This window comes from Zerene cesonia, chromosome 25 (assembly GCF_012273895.1).
Source record: "Zerene cesonia ecotype Mississippi chromosome 25, Zerene_cesonia_1.1, whole genome shotgun sequence".
NCBI lineage: Eukaryota > Metazoa > Arthropoda > Insecta > Lepidoptera > Pieridae > Zerene > Zerene cesonia.
The window spans coordinates 491,115-504,795 of NC_052126.1; the positions used below are offsets into that span (position 1 = coordinate 491,115).

A 13,681-nucleotide genomic window follows, 5' to 3' on the forward strand; every position below is an offset into this window, starting at 1 on the left:
CTTTTGTCTTTTTTATATTTAATACTTGCTTTTGCCCGTGGCTTTGCACGCGTTAAATTCGGAGTAGTTAACTATATTATAATTCACATAAACCTTCCTCTGGAATCACTCTATCTATTTAAAAAAACCGATCAAAATCCATTGTGCATTTTTAAAAAATCTAAGGGAAAGACGTGGGATACGACTTTTCTTTATACCATTTAGGAATAAACAATATGCAATTTTGGATAGATGTATAAAAACAAACGTAAATGTTATAATGTTATCTCCGTTCAGCCGTAGCTGTCGGTGACTCACCATCAGGATTGGCAGCGTACATTCTAGAAAAATTCTCGACCTGGACTAAAGCAGAATACCGCTCGAGACCTGACGGCGGTCTCACGCAACACTTCACTAAGGAAAAGCTGATTGATAACGTGATGGTCTACTGGGTGTCCAAATGCATCAATACATCTATGAGGCTGTATGCTGAGATTCTTAATAACCGGTTCTTTAGTCTGGGCCTCGACCGGTGAGTTGATTTTTAATATTTTCCATTTAATCGGCAAATGTTTGTTAATCTCCATAGTTAACCATTCATTTGCTTTATTTTAATCATAAAATGTATCTTAAATAAATTACCTTAAAACTTCATTGAAGTTTAATCGGGCATTTTTGAAAGAAAACAATTATCATATAACTGCTCTATAGTCTAGTTGCCTAGTTCCCTGCTCTATAGTTATATTCTCTAACTCAGGGCATTTTCTCGAAGTAACTCAGGCTCTTTTCGACTATCGATTTTTTCAGAATCCCCACTCAAGTTCCAACCAGCATAATACAGCCGAAATATGATCTCGCTTACGAACCGCCCTGGATATTGAAGTCAAAGTATCCCAACCTTCTAAGAATTACCGTCCTTGATGTGGGGGGTCACTTCTTTGCCAGAGAATTACCTGATATATTTGCTGAGGACATTTTGACAGCGATCGTTTCGTTCAGGAATTGGCACAAGGAAAATAGTAAGATTGAATTGTAAATAAATTTTGTATAAAAATGGTTGTGTTGGTTTACTTCTTCCATTGTGTGATGAGAAATAAAGTTATTTAAATGGTTAAATACTATCATTCAAGTATTATTTAAAAAAATTGGGTTTGAGTTTATGAAGAGATTCATCAAAGTAAAGCTCAAAAACAAAGATTAAAAAAAAAGCAATTGACTATTTAATATAGATTAATATGCCATACGGTAAACAATAGGATTTTTTAGAATTCTAAATTATAACTCATATTCCCATAGAAAATATCAATAAAACTTAATCTCACCCCGCATTAGGGGCATTAAAAAGTCGAGCACGCGTCAATTGTGACCTCGAATGAATTGAAGGGATAATTCAATGTATCCAACATTATGCTTTTGAAATAGCTCGCTATAATTTGGACCATTTGCGATAATATAAGAATACGTAATATTTAATATTGGTAGCATAATTTATAAATTATATTAGACCTTTATTGCGATTTTTTATGCAATTGTGTAACTATATGCAAACATTATAGATGTTTGTAGGAAAATTTTGAGGCACGATAAATGAATCATATTTAAAACTAGTTCTATCATTAAAATGTAAAATATTTTCTTACATTATGCCATGTTTGCTTTGAATATGATGTTTAGAAACCAGATATTAGATAATAAGTTGAATTTAATGACTTTTTGGGAGACACTACTTTTTTACGCAGAATTGGTGATCTACTGAAATTGTGTAGCAATGTCAAAAATATATTTTTATAGGAATATTCTGGAGAATACAAAAAGCATCTGTTGGAAATTACACGAACCTAATTCTTTAGTTAATTATTTAGTAATATTTAGTTAATGTATTTTTCACGGCACCTGATGACACAAATATAGCTTAGAGATTGATCTGTAGACTCATTTGAAAAACATGACCCTCCTTCTAGCATAGTTGGGTAATATAAATAATATTTTATCATTGTGATAAAGCACGCAGCCAATAAGGATATTAGCACAGGCCACGCGACCCGACGCCGCTCGCGGTTACGATAAAAATATTTGCCTTGAATTAATTTGAGATTAGCAATTCATTGATCGGATAATGTTTTATTAATATTTCTCATGATTGAGACTTAAAATTCAAATAAATTATTTTTTATTGTTAGTTTATTTTGATAAAAAATATATGAAAGGGTTGGTAAAAGTAATAAAAAAAAACAAAATCTAAATATATAAAAAAATACAAAAGTGTGCGTTGGCCGGGAATCGAACCCGGATCAACTGCTTGGAAGGCAACTATGCTGACCATTACACCACCAACGCTTGTGAAGAAGAGTCTAAATATCAAATGATATATTTTGTATTACAATTATAAAGTTGGTCTATAAAAGTATCTACTGTGGGAGTCGAGCACGCTTCGGCACGAATTGGGCCAGCTCGCACCGGGGAAGTACCGCACCCCCACAGAAAACTGGCGTGAAATAGTGAAACACAGTGGCATGCCACTGTGTTTCGTACGGTGAGTGTGGGAGCCGGAGGCCCGATTCCTTTTCCTCACCCGTCCCAGTCCCTTCCTTCTTTCCAGTCGTTAATCCATTCCTTTTCTCTTACCCCAAAAAAGCGGGCAGCGCATTCGCAGAGGCCTTTGCGAATGTTCATGGGCGGTGGTGACCGCTTACCACCAGCTCAGTTGCCCGCTATGACATAAAAAAATAATAATAATAATATTGCGAAAGAAAAATGCATTTCTTTTCCTTTTAACTAATTATAATAAAGAATGTGATATCACAGAAAGAAACACTTGTATTTTTCACCCGATTTTCATTATTAAAAACAATTAATATTAAAAACAATCATTTTGTAATTTTTCACCCATCTGTCTTAACTTTCTGGTTTGATAAAACATTTTTACTATTTTCTATCCTACTTTCCAACAATATTTAATATTATTATTTAACTAATGCTTCAATGTTGAACTTTGAAAAAACATATATACATGTATTCTATGAGTTTGTTCTAAATAATCGATGAAGCTAAAAATATACTAATGTTTCAAGTATTTTATACATATATTATAAACGGGAAAGTGTTTGAAGATGGTCGTTTTCTCCCACGTAAAATCACATCCGAATAATAAAATTTGGTGTAGAGATAGATTACCGTACAAATTAAAACATAAACCACCCAAGCGAGAAAGGCCACATACTCCAGCTAGTGTATTCTATTACTTTTTAAAACATATTTTATCATACCCAATAAAACCACCAAATAAAGAGAGAAATATGCGTTATCGCGCCTACCAGACACGTGCCATGTCATTTGTCGAAAATACCCTAAAAGTTATTCGTCCATAGATTATACACTTATTTATATTCATCTGTCATATGGGTACCTAGTCTTAAATCTGGCGGGAAATGCTCTTTGAACTGTGATAAGTAGGTTTTGTTCCATTCGATAAGATTATAGTCGTAGATTATGGCCTAAACCCTCATAGGAGGCTTCAGTCCCAGCAGTGGGAACATATATTTGTTGATGATGATGATAGTCGTTAAATATATAAATAATACTCTACCAATTTATGCGATTCACTATACCAACAACATAAACCTTTAGTTCAATTATTTGGTGGTATTTTGTATGTAATTCTATGAATTAATTCAGCAAATATATGAACTATAAAAGGTTTTGTCGTTAGTTTCGTATATACATTTACTTACCTACTCAATTAATATTTACAATACAATTCAAAATGTATGAATCCATAAATAATTTTTCATACCTAAATAAAAACCTTTTATCGCTTGTCGTGTAAAAGGAAAGTTTTCAGGCACAGGATAAAAATTAATTACTTCCTAATCTCTCTTCTCTCCGGTGTTTGTAAAATAATGCGGCGTCTAATCCACGGTTAATTGCTTGATCCGTTACTTTGCGATAATATAAAGAAATGAAAACTTCACGATATCATTTTAATCTCTTTCCCTTTTTTCTGAGCTGCGTTAAAGTTTTGGTTTATGTTTTTATGGTAGGAATATAATTGCTTTAATAAGCTTAATAGGTGCTTTAAAAATCCAATACGAGGTAAGTGGATTATAATCGGTAGGTATTAACAAACACTTATACTCTATATAAAAATTAAAAGCACAATAAACTTTATTGATAGTATTAATGTTGAATTCTTTACACCTAAGAAGTATTTTATCAAACTCTCAACACAACAAATAGATATAAATTGGCTCATTAAAAGATTTCCAACCCTAAAATCACTTATCCAAAACAAATTAGGACAGCCCTAACCTTCCGTTATCAGCAGTTCACACGCGTGCCGGGTTGCCGCTTGCCACCTCGCGCCGTTACATGGGGACACAAATAGGGTTGCCGCTCGTGTGTTTACGATATTATTTATATTGGATTAAGAGTGTGTTTATATAAGGGGCCCTGTTAGTGTGGTGATGTGTGTTCTTTTCAATTTCTCTTTAATATTTGCGATGAATCTTGATACCATTGCAATAAACTTTGCTGTCATTTGTTTTTTTCTACTTACCACTTTTCTATTAAACAATAAAGAAATACCACAATGGGTATTTCAACATATTATTTATTATTACATAATGTTTAATTTCTTTAATGACTTGACTTTCTTTAATGACTTGTCATGAGATTAAGACATTAGTCACTAGATATAACATTCAATTTATGATTAAATAATCGTTAATACATATTCTCAAAAGCTTATCTAGATTATTGTGTTATATTTAGTTATCAATGTTAATATCTCCATTGATTTTAAGCTACCGTTTGTATAAAAAATCTCTGTGACAGTGGCTAGTTCATAAAAAAATGAAACAAAATATAGAACAATATGTAAATCTTTTTATTGGAGAATTTTTTTTTATTATTTTGTTATACATATAACTTATACATAACAAAAAGCTTGGTTTACCCGCATCCCTATAGTAAAATTCTGAGTAATTAAATCTATTTCGACACGTTTCAACATAATAATGGTATATTATGAAGTACATATAATCTTTTCATCATAAAATGATTAATAAGAAATATCTACAAAACATTACACAATAATAAATTATAGAATTCATATTAAAAATTTGTAAAAAACCCAATATAAATGAAATACATGTACTTAAACATAATACAGTAAAAACATCAAAAAAATTCTTATATTATTAATTCGACAGGTGGAATTCATCAAGAGTAGTGGCTAGTAGTGGGTTTATGAAAACATAAAGTTTTAAAAAAAACAAATCATTCAACTTTGACATTTTCTCAAAAATTTCATATTGTCTTATTGCTTACAATAATGTATAAAAAATTCATACTTTTTATTGTTTCAGATTAAAAGATGCAATAAACAGGTCACGTATAAAATCTAAAAATAAAATCAAATATAAAATCGTCAGTGAACGCACATTTAGCTATATTAATTTAATAAAAATAAGCTCAAATTATTGTATTTAAATTCACTCATACATCATTTTACAATATTCTTCAACGAATTTAAAGTTCAGTTTTCATGCCATGCCAGGATCTGAATTTCTGTACAGCCATGAAGACATCCTTAACGAAAACTTCAGGGAGCTCAAATGCTATAAAATGGCCGCCATCGTCCAATACCGTGTTTCCAAGGAGGTTAGTGAACTTTATGCGCAAAATGTTTGGAGGTTGGTAGAACAGTTCGTTTTTCGCTTGCAGCGCCCATGTTGGTACAGTTGTGGTGTACCTGAAATAAAAATGGTAACAAGTTATGTTATTTACATTATTGATATTAGATAATTTACAGTTATTAACATACAAGTTAATAGTCACTACAAAGTAAGATAATAATTAGACGCAAATCATTTAAAATTTTAAATTAAATACAAAACAAATGCTATTTATTTAAATTTAATATTTACTTTTTTATAATAAATTAACAGCCTTAACTATATTCTTTCTATAAAGGACAACAGTTTCGAATAAAATTGTGTGATTTACTTAATCGATTTAGACATACGCTACGATATTACGTCCACGCTTTTTCTGATTTCTATTTATAAAAGTTTGAATTCCAGACAGAATATCGAATTAAGTAAATAAGCTTACTTATCCAATCCCAGTCCTCTATTCTTATTGCTCATAGCTTCAGAATACAACCGCATTGAGGTAGTAACGCTGTTGCTAGCCCAATACATCATCAGATTGTCGATCAGCTGTTCTCTTGTGAACTTGCTAAGTCCGCCATCTTGTGAGGCACGGTTTTCGAATTTCGTCCAGGATGAAAACTTTTCTAGAATGTACGCTAGCAACCCAGTTGGCGAGTCGCTTAAAGCGACGCCTGGAAAGATTCGTCTTTTATTAGAAGAATGTTACACAGTACATTATCATTCCAAATGAACAATTTTTGATATACATTTTTTTTAATATTTAACTAATTTTGTATTTTTTTATAAATAATGCATATAATTACGTACCAAAACACATTGTTTTTGTTTGTTTATTATTTTTAGTTCAAACCAAACGTTATGGGCTCTAGAACTAAAGTCACACACTTTTAATGATTTAAAAAGAGTTTTTAAAAAGAACCACACTTACCAACAGTATCAGGCTTTGTGGCTTGCAAGTGGAAATATCCGAATTCCTCCATTAAATATGCGAAGAACTTAGACAGCGGATACATGCGCTCGGCTAGGTGGGGTTCGACTATAAGTGATGGGATGAATGCTCCCAAAATTGTACGCAGTTGGGAATAGCCATTCTGAAAGTAGTACATTTTATTGTTTTTAAGAATATGGATCTCCGGATGAGGATCATACGAAATACATACTACTTCGTACTACTTAACGCGGAACTCCTGCGGGACTGTGGTTACTTTCCTTTTGCGAGTTGGCCTTATTTATGCCGAAGTGTACTTGATTCCCACAATTAATTTTATGCAAGGTTATAAGCTGGTAAACGGTATCAATTGAATATGGGGCATACACATCAGTCATTAATTCGTCTGCTTTATCGAGAGGTTTGAAAGGAATTTTGAATCAGAGGTAACTAAAACACTGGATATTATCTAAAGACGTAAACGCATAATTTATATCAGAGAGAGCCTTGTTTAATGACTGATCTTATGTGGTTACATGAGATTTTTTTTTTAAATTGCAAAATATCTGCATCAGAATATTCCAAATCGAAAAAGGTGTATTGGAATATTCCAATAAACACCACGCTATTACACCAAATATAAGAATTAAGATAAGTGTACCTAGACTATAAAACTTTAAAATATGTATTAAAACTGCTAATCTATCTATAACTACTCACAGAAATGAACAGCATATTGGAATGGTAGCCCAGCACTTCCTTAGGGAAGAGTACGGTCATTGCTCCCGCGATGCCCGAGCCCCAATCCCCACCCTGGATATAGAACTGCTTGAAACCGAGCTGCTTCATCAGGTTTCGGAAGATGACACCAATCTGAGCTGGTCCTAATCCTGGACGGACGGCGGCCTGCAATGTTGATTAAAAAAGAAATTATGCCCGAAAGGTTCCATCATTAGATTATTGGGTTCTAGTGAGCATAATGAATTAAGTTTCGTCAAATAATTTGTTAATCATGAAAGATAGAGAATAAAGAGGACTGGAGTTTAGAGTTATTGATTTTTAGGGCCACAATAAAAAAAGTGTAGGTACTTTTATAATATGTGGAGGAATAAGTCAGATATAGGGCATATATTCGAATAAAAAGTGAGTTTCATTATAGCATTATCACACAAATGAATAAAATTACATGTGACAACATACTGCTATTCAGAAAATTAGATATTTGAGAGTAAAAATAATCTTACATCAGAAAACCCATATCCCGGGAGACTGGGTACAATAACTTCAAATGCAAAGTCATAGCCATCTTGTTGTTTGGTTAACAAGGGAATAGCTTCATAGAACTCCCTTACAGATCCTGGCCATCCATGCATCAGAAGCAGTGGTACTACAGACACCTTATCCGAGACCTGATATGAAGAAAAAAAAAACAAAAATGATGAATTAATTGATTCAACGTGTGAGAGTGTTTAAAAGAGATTCCCGAGAGACTAGACCTACTATAGAGATAGAGAACAGAAAATTCAATAAGACTCTCTAAACATTTTTCTCCCACAGATGGCATTAATTCAATATCATGGATTTAAAAAGGCATAGATTGCGTTTAAATTATTACGTTATTTCTTAAGGTGCTACTAAATGTCACTATGTTAAAAATAATGCTAAACAATGGTGGTGGGTTGCAGTGTTACATTTAAATTGACAGATGACAGTGTTTGTTCCTCAGATTACCTATAATTTAAAATATCATCCTAATATTATAAAGTCGAAGAATTTCTTATTTTATTGAAACATGAAAACCTTGAAAACTACATTTCGAATAGAAAAATAATTACATTCAGGTAGACAGTAAGTTTATTATACACTGTATATCTAGTATGGTAATTAAATTGTCTGTGCTTTAAGATAATAAGAACGGAGCATTAATGAATAATTCAAATTTTCTTTAACATTTATATATTTTAAGAGTAAATAAAGTGACATGGGTCATATAGTCTCTAATAATAACATTATGTAAACAGATGTTATTATGACAACCCGAGTTGTATGTTATTTACTTATTTGTATAGTAACACATGTAGTATTGAAACACACTTACACTTGTATGTTATTTACTTATTTGTATAGTAACACATGTAGTATTGAAACATAGTACATGCCGCTAGATCAAGGATTATGATTGCATACACTGGACAATAAACACGAAACGAGTTCGTTGAAAACTCCTATTGTCTATTTAGAAATTCATGTATTCGCTATATTTATATACATACACTAGCGGTCCGCCCCGGCTTCACCCGTTGTACATATATAGCTTAAAGCCTGCCTCATTAAATGGGCTATCTAAAACTGAAAACGTTTTTCAAAACGGACCAGTAGCTCTTAAGATTAGCGCGAACAAACAAACAAGCTCTTCATCTTTATAATATTTGCATAGATTTATCGTCATCAAGCTAAAATAACTGAATTCTATAAACGTAGCCCAATTATTAGACACTAATTTTGTCCTGTAGCAGGATATAGGTAATATAACATATGGCATAATTCTATGTAGGTTCATTTTTGTCCAATTAACAAAAAGTCTTATAAACTCATATTGGTTAAATCAAGGAGATCTGTATAGATATCGATAGCCTTGCAAGTTGCAACACAATACAATATAAAATAAGTAAAGTAAATATTACCTCAGGTTTAACTCTAATGAAGTGTATATCCAGTCCCTGCACATTGACCTTATATTGCGGGTATTTGTTCAGGAATTTCTGCCTCTCTTCAAATGGATACTCCTCCGCCCAGTATTTGATCCAAGGGGCTAAAGCTTTGCTGTTGAATCCATATTGAAAACCGACTTCTTCTAGTGGCTGGACTGCTGGTCTATGGTTTTTTAATCGTTGCCTTAGATCTGTTACTAGCTGGAAAGATTTAAATGTTTATAAAGTTTTTTTATATGTTAGTTGTCAAATTACCTGATGGTAAGACCATGAACATTTGCAGAGGTGTAAAGGCATAATCCTTACGTCTCTGCAGATGGATTGCCGACCCTAAACGGTGTGAGATAAAGAAAGGATTGATGAGGAAAAGTGAAGGGGAACTGGGAAGGGTAAGGAAAAGGATACTCCTCCGGCTCCCCCACTCACCGAACGAAATACATTAAGGGCTCGATTTGGTAGGATACAATTAGTACCGTATCCGATCGAGACATAGTTTTGATGGGATTGGTTCAGTCGTCTTTTAATCAAGGCACAAAGAAAAACGTGATCTTCGGTATAGCAGCCTATTTTATTTAAATTTACAAAATAATAATATTACTCTTCATTTAATAAATTACTAGGTAATTACTAGGTAGGTACTTCTACTACGTTTTGCATTTTGCCATGGTCATACATTATATCCTGATTACGTCAAGTCACCGTAAGAAAACATATTTTTCCAAGAAGTACTCAATGTAAAAACTTAATTAATATAAATCATTAATTTTTCAGCCATTTTCATGACTATATTTGTAACCATTTTTCCCCCCAAAACGGTTTTAGTGTAATAAGTAAGGTATGTTTGTTTCATTTATATATGGTTTACCTCAGAAGAGAAGTTAACTTGGAAGGGGCGAATGCTTCTATCCTGCTTCCCCTTTAACTCCTTCGGCCCCCACCACTCCTCCAGGTCCAGTTGCGGCGGGGATTGAGGCATGAATACTTTAGCGGCATACCATACTATGCCTGATATAATGAGCACCATCAGCGTTATAAACAGCATTTTTGCCATCTGTAACAAGTTTTAGAGTGTCCAAAGTATACAGTCTTTCCTCCGCGTATCGTGATGATGCTGTCATATGTTATTGTTATAATGACCTATGAAAAGGTTTAAAAACATCTTCACCACATAGTATTAAACAAAGTCGCCTTCTCTGTCTGTTCCTATGTCCCTTTGTACGCTTAAATCTTTAGATCTACGCAAAAGATTTTCATTGGGTTTTTTCATTGAGAGAGTGATTTTATGATTGTAAATCGAGATTTATATGTATAATAATAATAACACGTGTTGAATACATGGGAAAAAACTTAATACATAATTGTAAGTTTAATCGCAATACGTATTGTTGAGCGCAGATGAGACAAAGAGAAGATTTAATTTTCGAATACTCGAAAGCTCCAAATATCCAAATTTGAAATACGTAAGTAGGTTTCCTTAAAATAACATATAATATGTATGTCTGTTTATAAAAACAATATATAACAGGAGACACCACGTTACAAATGAAAAAATTAAAAAAAAAAAAAATTACCCAGTTAACGGTATGAAAAAGACGAAAAACGGTCAGAGCCGGGGCTAGCAACTAATATCAATAAAGATTAAATGCAATTGTACATACCTTTTCATCTTGAAAGTAAATGTCGTTAAAAAAGAACATAATGTCACTAAACATGTGAAAATTTAGTAAAAAGAATCTTTAAAAAGTGAAACTTTTTCTCCTAAAAACACGTATGTTTTTAATTTATATTTTTCGCTGATAATTAAAAAGAATATATTACCTATTGAATTAAGTATAAAACTGAACACTTATTAGTTCTTTATACTCAGACGGCAGCTTTTTAAATGATTGTATATAGTGCCGTGGCATAGTTTTATATCGCATCATGTTTTTTTGATCGAAAATTATCTGATGCAATTTAGCTTTCGGAGTGATATAATGATATTTTCGTAAATTTTTCTATAAGCTATTATTTCGCTTGGATTCAGAATTATATTCTTGTTCTATGTTGATTTAATAGCGAAATTACGTGAAACTAAACATACCAAATGTGTCTTCTATTTACATATCATATTATTCAGTGGCGTAGCTAGAGGAACAAGGGCCCTGGTGCATAGGGAAAGAATCGGGCCCTCCTCCCCTCTTTCCGCCTTCCTCCCTCTTTCAAAGCTGAGGTTAGAGGGCCCCCTCAGCTCCAGGGCCCTGGTGCACTGCACCACCTGGCCTTATGATAGCTACGCTACTGATATTATTATTATATTAATTACTTGTACGAACTTAGTCGTGGTTACAAAATATATTAGTGTTCTATTATTGAAGTCGCCACTAGTTTTCGTCTAAAAATATTTTAATAATGGTGAAAGCACTGCTAACACAATTAAATAGCAATGGTATCAATAAGCAAGTATGATCAATCAACTTCTATATAATTATGTTACTAAGTGACCCAATGTTTACGATTCTTTTTTCAGGTAAATTTTAATCTAATTTCATCCCAGAATTATTAGATATCTTAGAGAATATGTTAGGCTAACAACATGACACATAAATTGATAAATCTAATTTGAAATCAGTCTCTATGAATTAGTTGTAACATTGGCTTGCAAACTTTAAATATACTGATTTATACCAGCTGTTGCCCGTGGCTTCGCACGCTTTAATTCGCAGTAGTTTAATAGATGTAAGTACTCAATAAACCTTCCTCTTGAATCAATTAAAAAAAACCTACCACAATCCGTTGGGTAGTTTTAAAGATTTAAGCATACATAAGGACATAGGGACAGAGAAAGCCACTTTGTTTTATTAAATTCAGTGATTGTACCAGCTGTTGCCCTTAGGCTTCGCTCGCGTGGTTAAAGAAATTATTTGTTTGTTTATTTTGTATTTTAATAATATCTACAGAATAAAAAAAAAAGAAATGAAGAATATCACTTTTAGCTTTGAAGTACTTTACTATTATTTAATGAACATAAAAAAATAAATTAAAACCCATTTCAATTTATTCATTATAATCCTTATCAGTTACATATCATTTTAAATGTTAATTGCCATATTTTTTATAAAGCATGTGCATAAAAAAAATAAACAAAATTCAAAAACAGAACATAATTTATCTCAATAGCAACTGATAATGTTTTTTATGATTCAATTAAATTATCTTTCCTATCTCAACTGTCATGATTATAAGCCGCACAAATTGAATTGTAGGTAGCACATGGACTACTTTGCTGATGCTTCATTGAGCATTTTTATATAGCCGCATTACACGACATAGCTACCTGAGTGACAACTGGCAATTTAAATTGCAATCATTTTGCAATCTGTATGTATTGTTGTGTCATCATGTGATTAATAATAATAAAAAAAAATTATTTAGAATTGAAATAATGGTAAACTATTTCACATGCTATTATTCATAAGATTGGTATCAGAACAACACAAAAAATGAAGATGCATAGATTTAAATTAATAGGTAAATAAATCGCGTATTTGTTTTTAAATCACTAAAGTCCAATAAGTAATCAGTGACTATTATATTTTTTTTATAATTTGTCTGAATACCGGCTCAAATAGATAAGATAAAAACTAATAGATACATAATCATACATGCATTAGTAAAACGTTAAATTGTAACAAATTCAATTCATCATTATGAGCGAGATTTTAAAGTTTTCATAATAAACCTGTCTTTATTTATTTTCTCAAATAACCTCAAAGTAATATAAGAAGATAGGTTAGACAAGTTTTTTCATCTGTGAAATTGTGTATATTTAGACAGGCACGTGGTTGACTTTTAAGAATTAACTGGGAAAAAAATTAGGACCGCTTTTACGTACGTAGATATACATGTTACATTGTTTATTTATTACTGTACCTTTAAAGTGTTTACTTCAACAATTTACACGTCTCGCCTCACGATTGTATATTTTTAAACTGTTGAAAGCCCAATGCAGAATATTAAATGCGTCTTATTTTGTTAAGATGAAGTACTCCAGTATGTGTATAAGACATTTGTTCACTTAAGCAATGTTAATTATGTAACAATATCCAGTCAGTGTAATCGTTTATACTTTGTTATTATAATAATACCTGACGATAATGATCTCTGACCCAAACAATTTACAATACAGTTTTGTTTTTCTTTTGTGCGCTTAGCAGTTATAAGTTATATCTCTAACATTCAATATAATGAAGAAAATATCATAACATAGTACATATTGAATTAATTATTACCACTATAAGCTGCTTCAAAACAATATAATTTTTAATTTGTTCGTTGAGATCAACACCATCTATAGAAAAACATTGGAACTATAACAAAAGATGCACCGTTAGCAACCTGTTCAACTT

General features: G+C 32.0%; 2 protein-coding genes and 1 non-coding gene across 3 annotated transcripts in view; 1 reads left to right on the top strand and 2 right to left on the bottom strand.

Moving 5' to 3' along the window:
• The window catches only part of LOC119836735 (juvenile hormone epoxide hydrolase-like), a 4,129-nt gene extending 3,114 nt beyond the window's left edge, over positions 1-1,015 (top strand). The window contains exons 7-8 of the mRNA XM_038362178.1: positions 277-511; positions 787-1,015. Of these exons, the coding sequence (XP_038218106.1) occupies positions 277-511; positions 787-1,015 (464 nt within the window). The remainder of the gene's footprint in view (positions 1-276; positions 512-786) is intronic.
• A 1,229-nt stretch (positions 1,016-2,244) lies between these two features.
• On the bottom strand, positions 2,245-2,316 carry Trnag-ucc. Its single transcript has one exon. It is a non-coding gene; the product is annotated as a tRNA-Gly (tRNA).
• A 2,530-nt stretch (positions 2,317-4,846) lies between these two features.
• Positions 4,847-13,359, bottom strand: LOC119836752 (juvenile hormone epoxide hydrolase-like). Its single transcript, XM_038362204.1, has 8 exons — positions 13,206-13,359; positions 10,159-10,344; positions 9,267-9,494; positions 7,827-7,991; positions 7,303-7,488; positions 6,583-6,745; positions 6,094-6,325; positions 4,847-5,731 (listed from the first exon to the last, which is right to left on the bottom strand). Exons 2-8 carry the CDS (start codon positions 10,342-10,344, stop codon positions 5,509-5,511), a joined length of 1,383 nt encoding a protein of 460 aa, XP_038218132.1. The 5' UTR covers positions 13,206-13,359; the 3' UTR covers positions 4,847-5,508.
• Between the last annotated feature and the right edge of the window lie 322 nt (positions 13,360-13,681).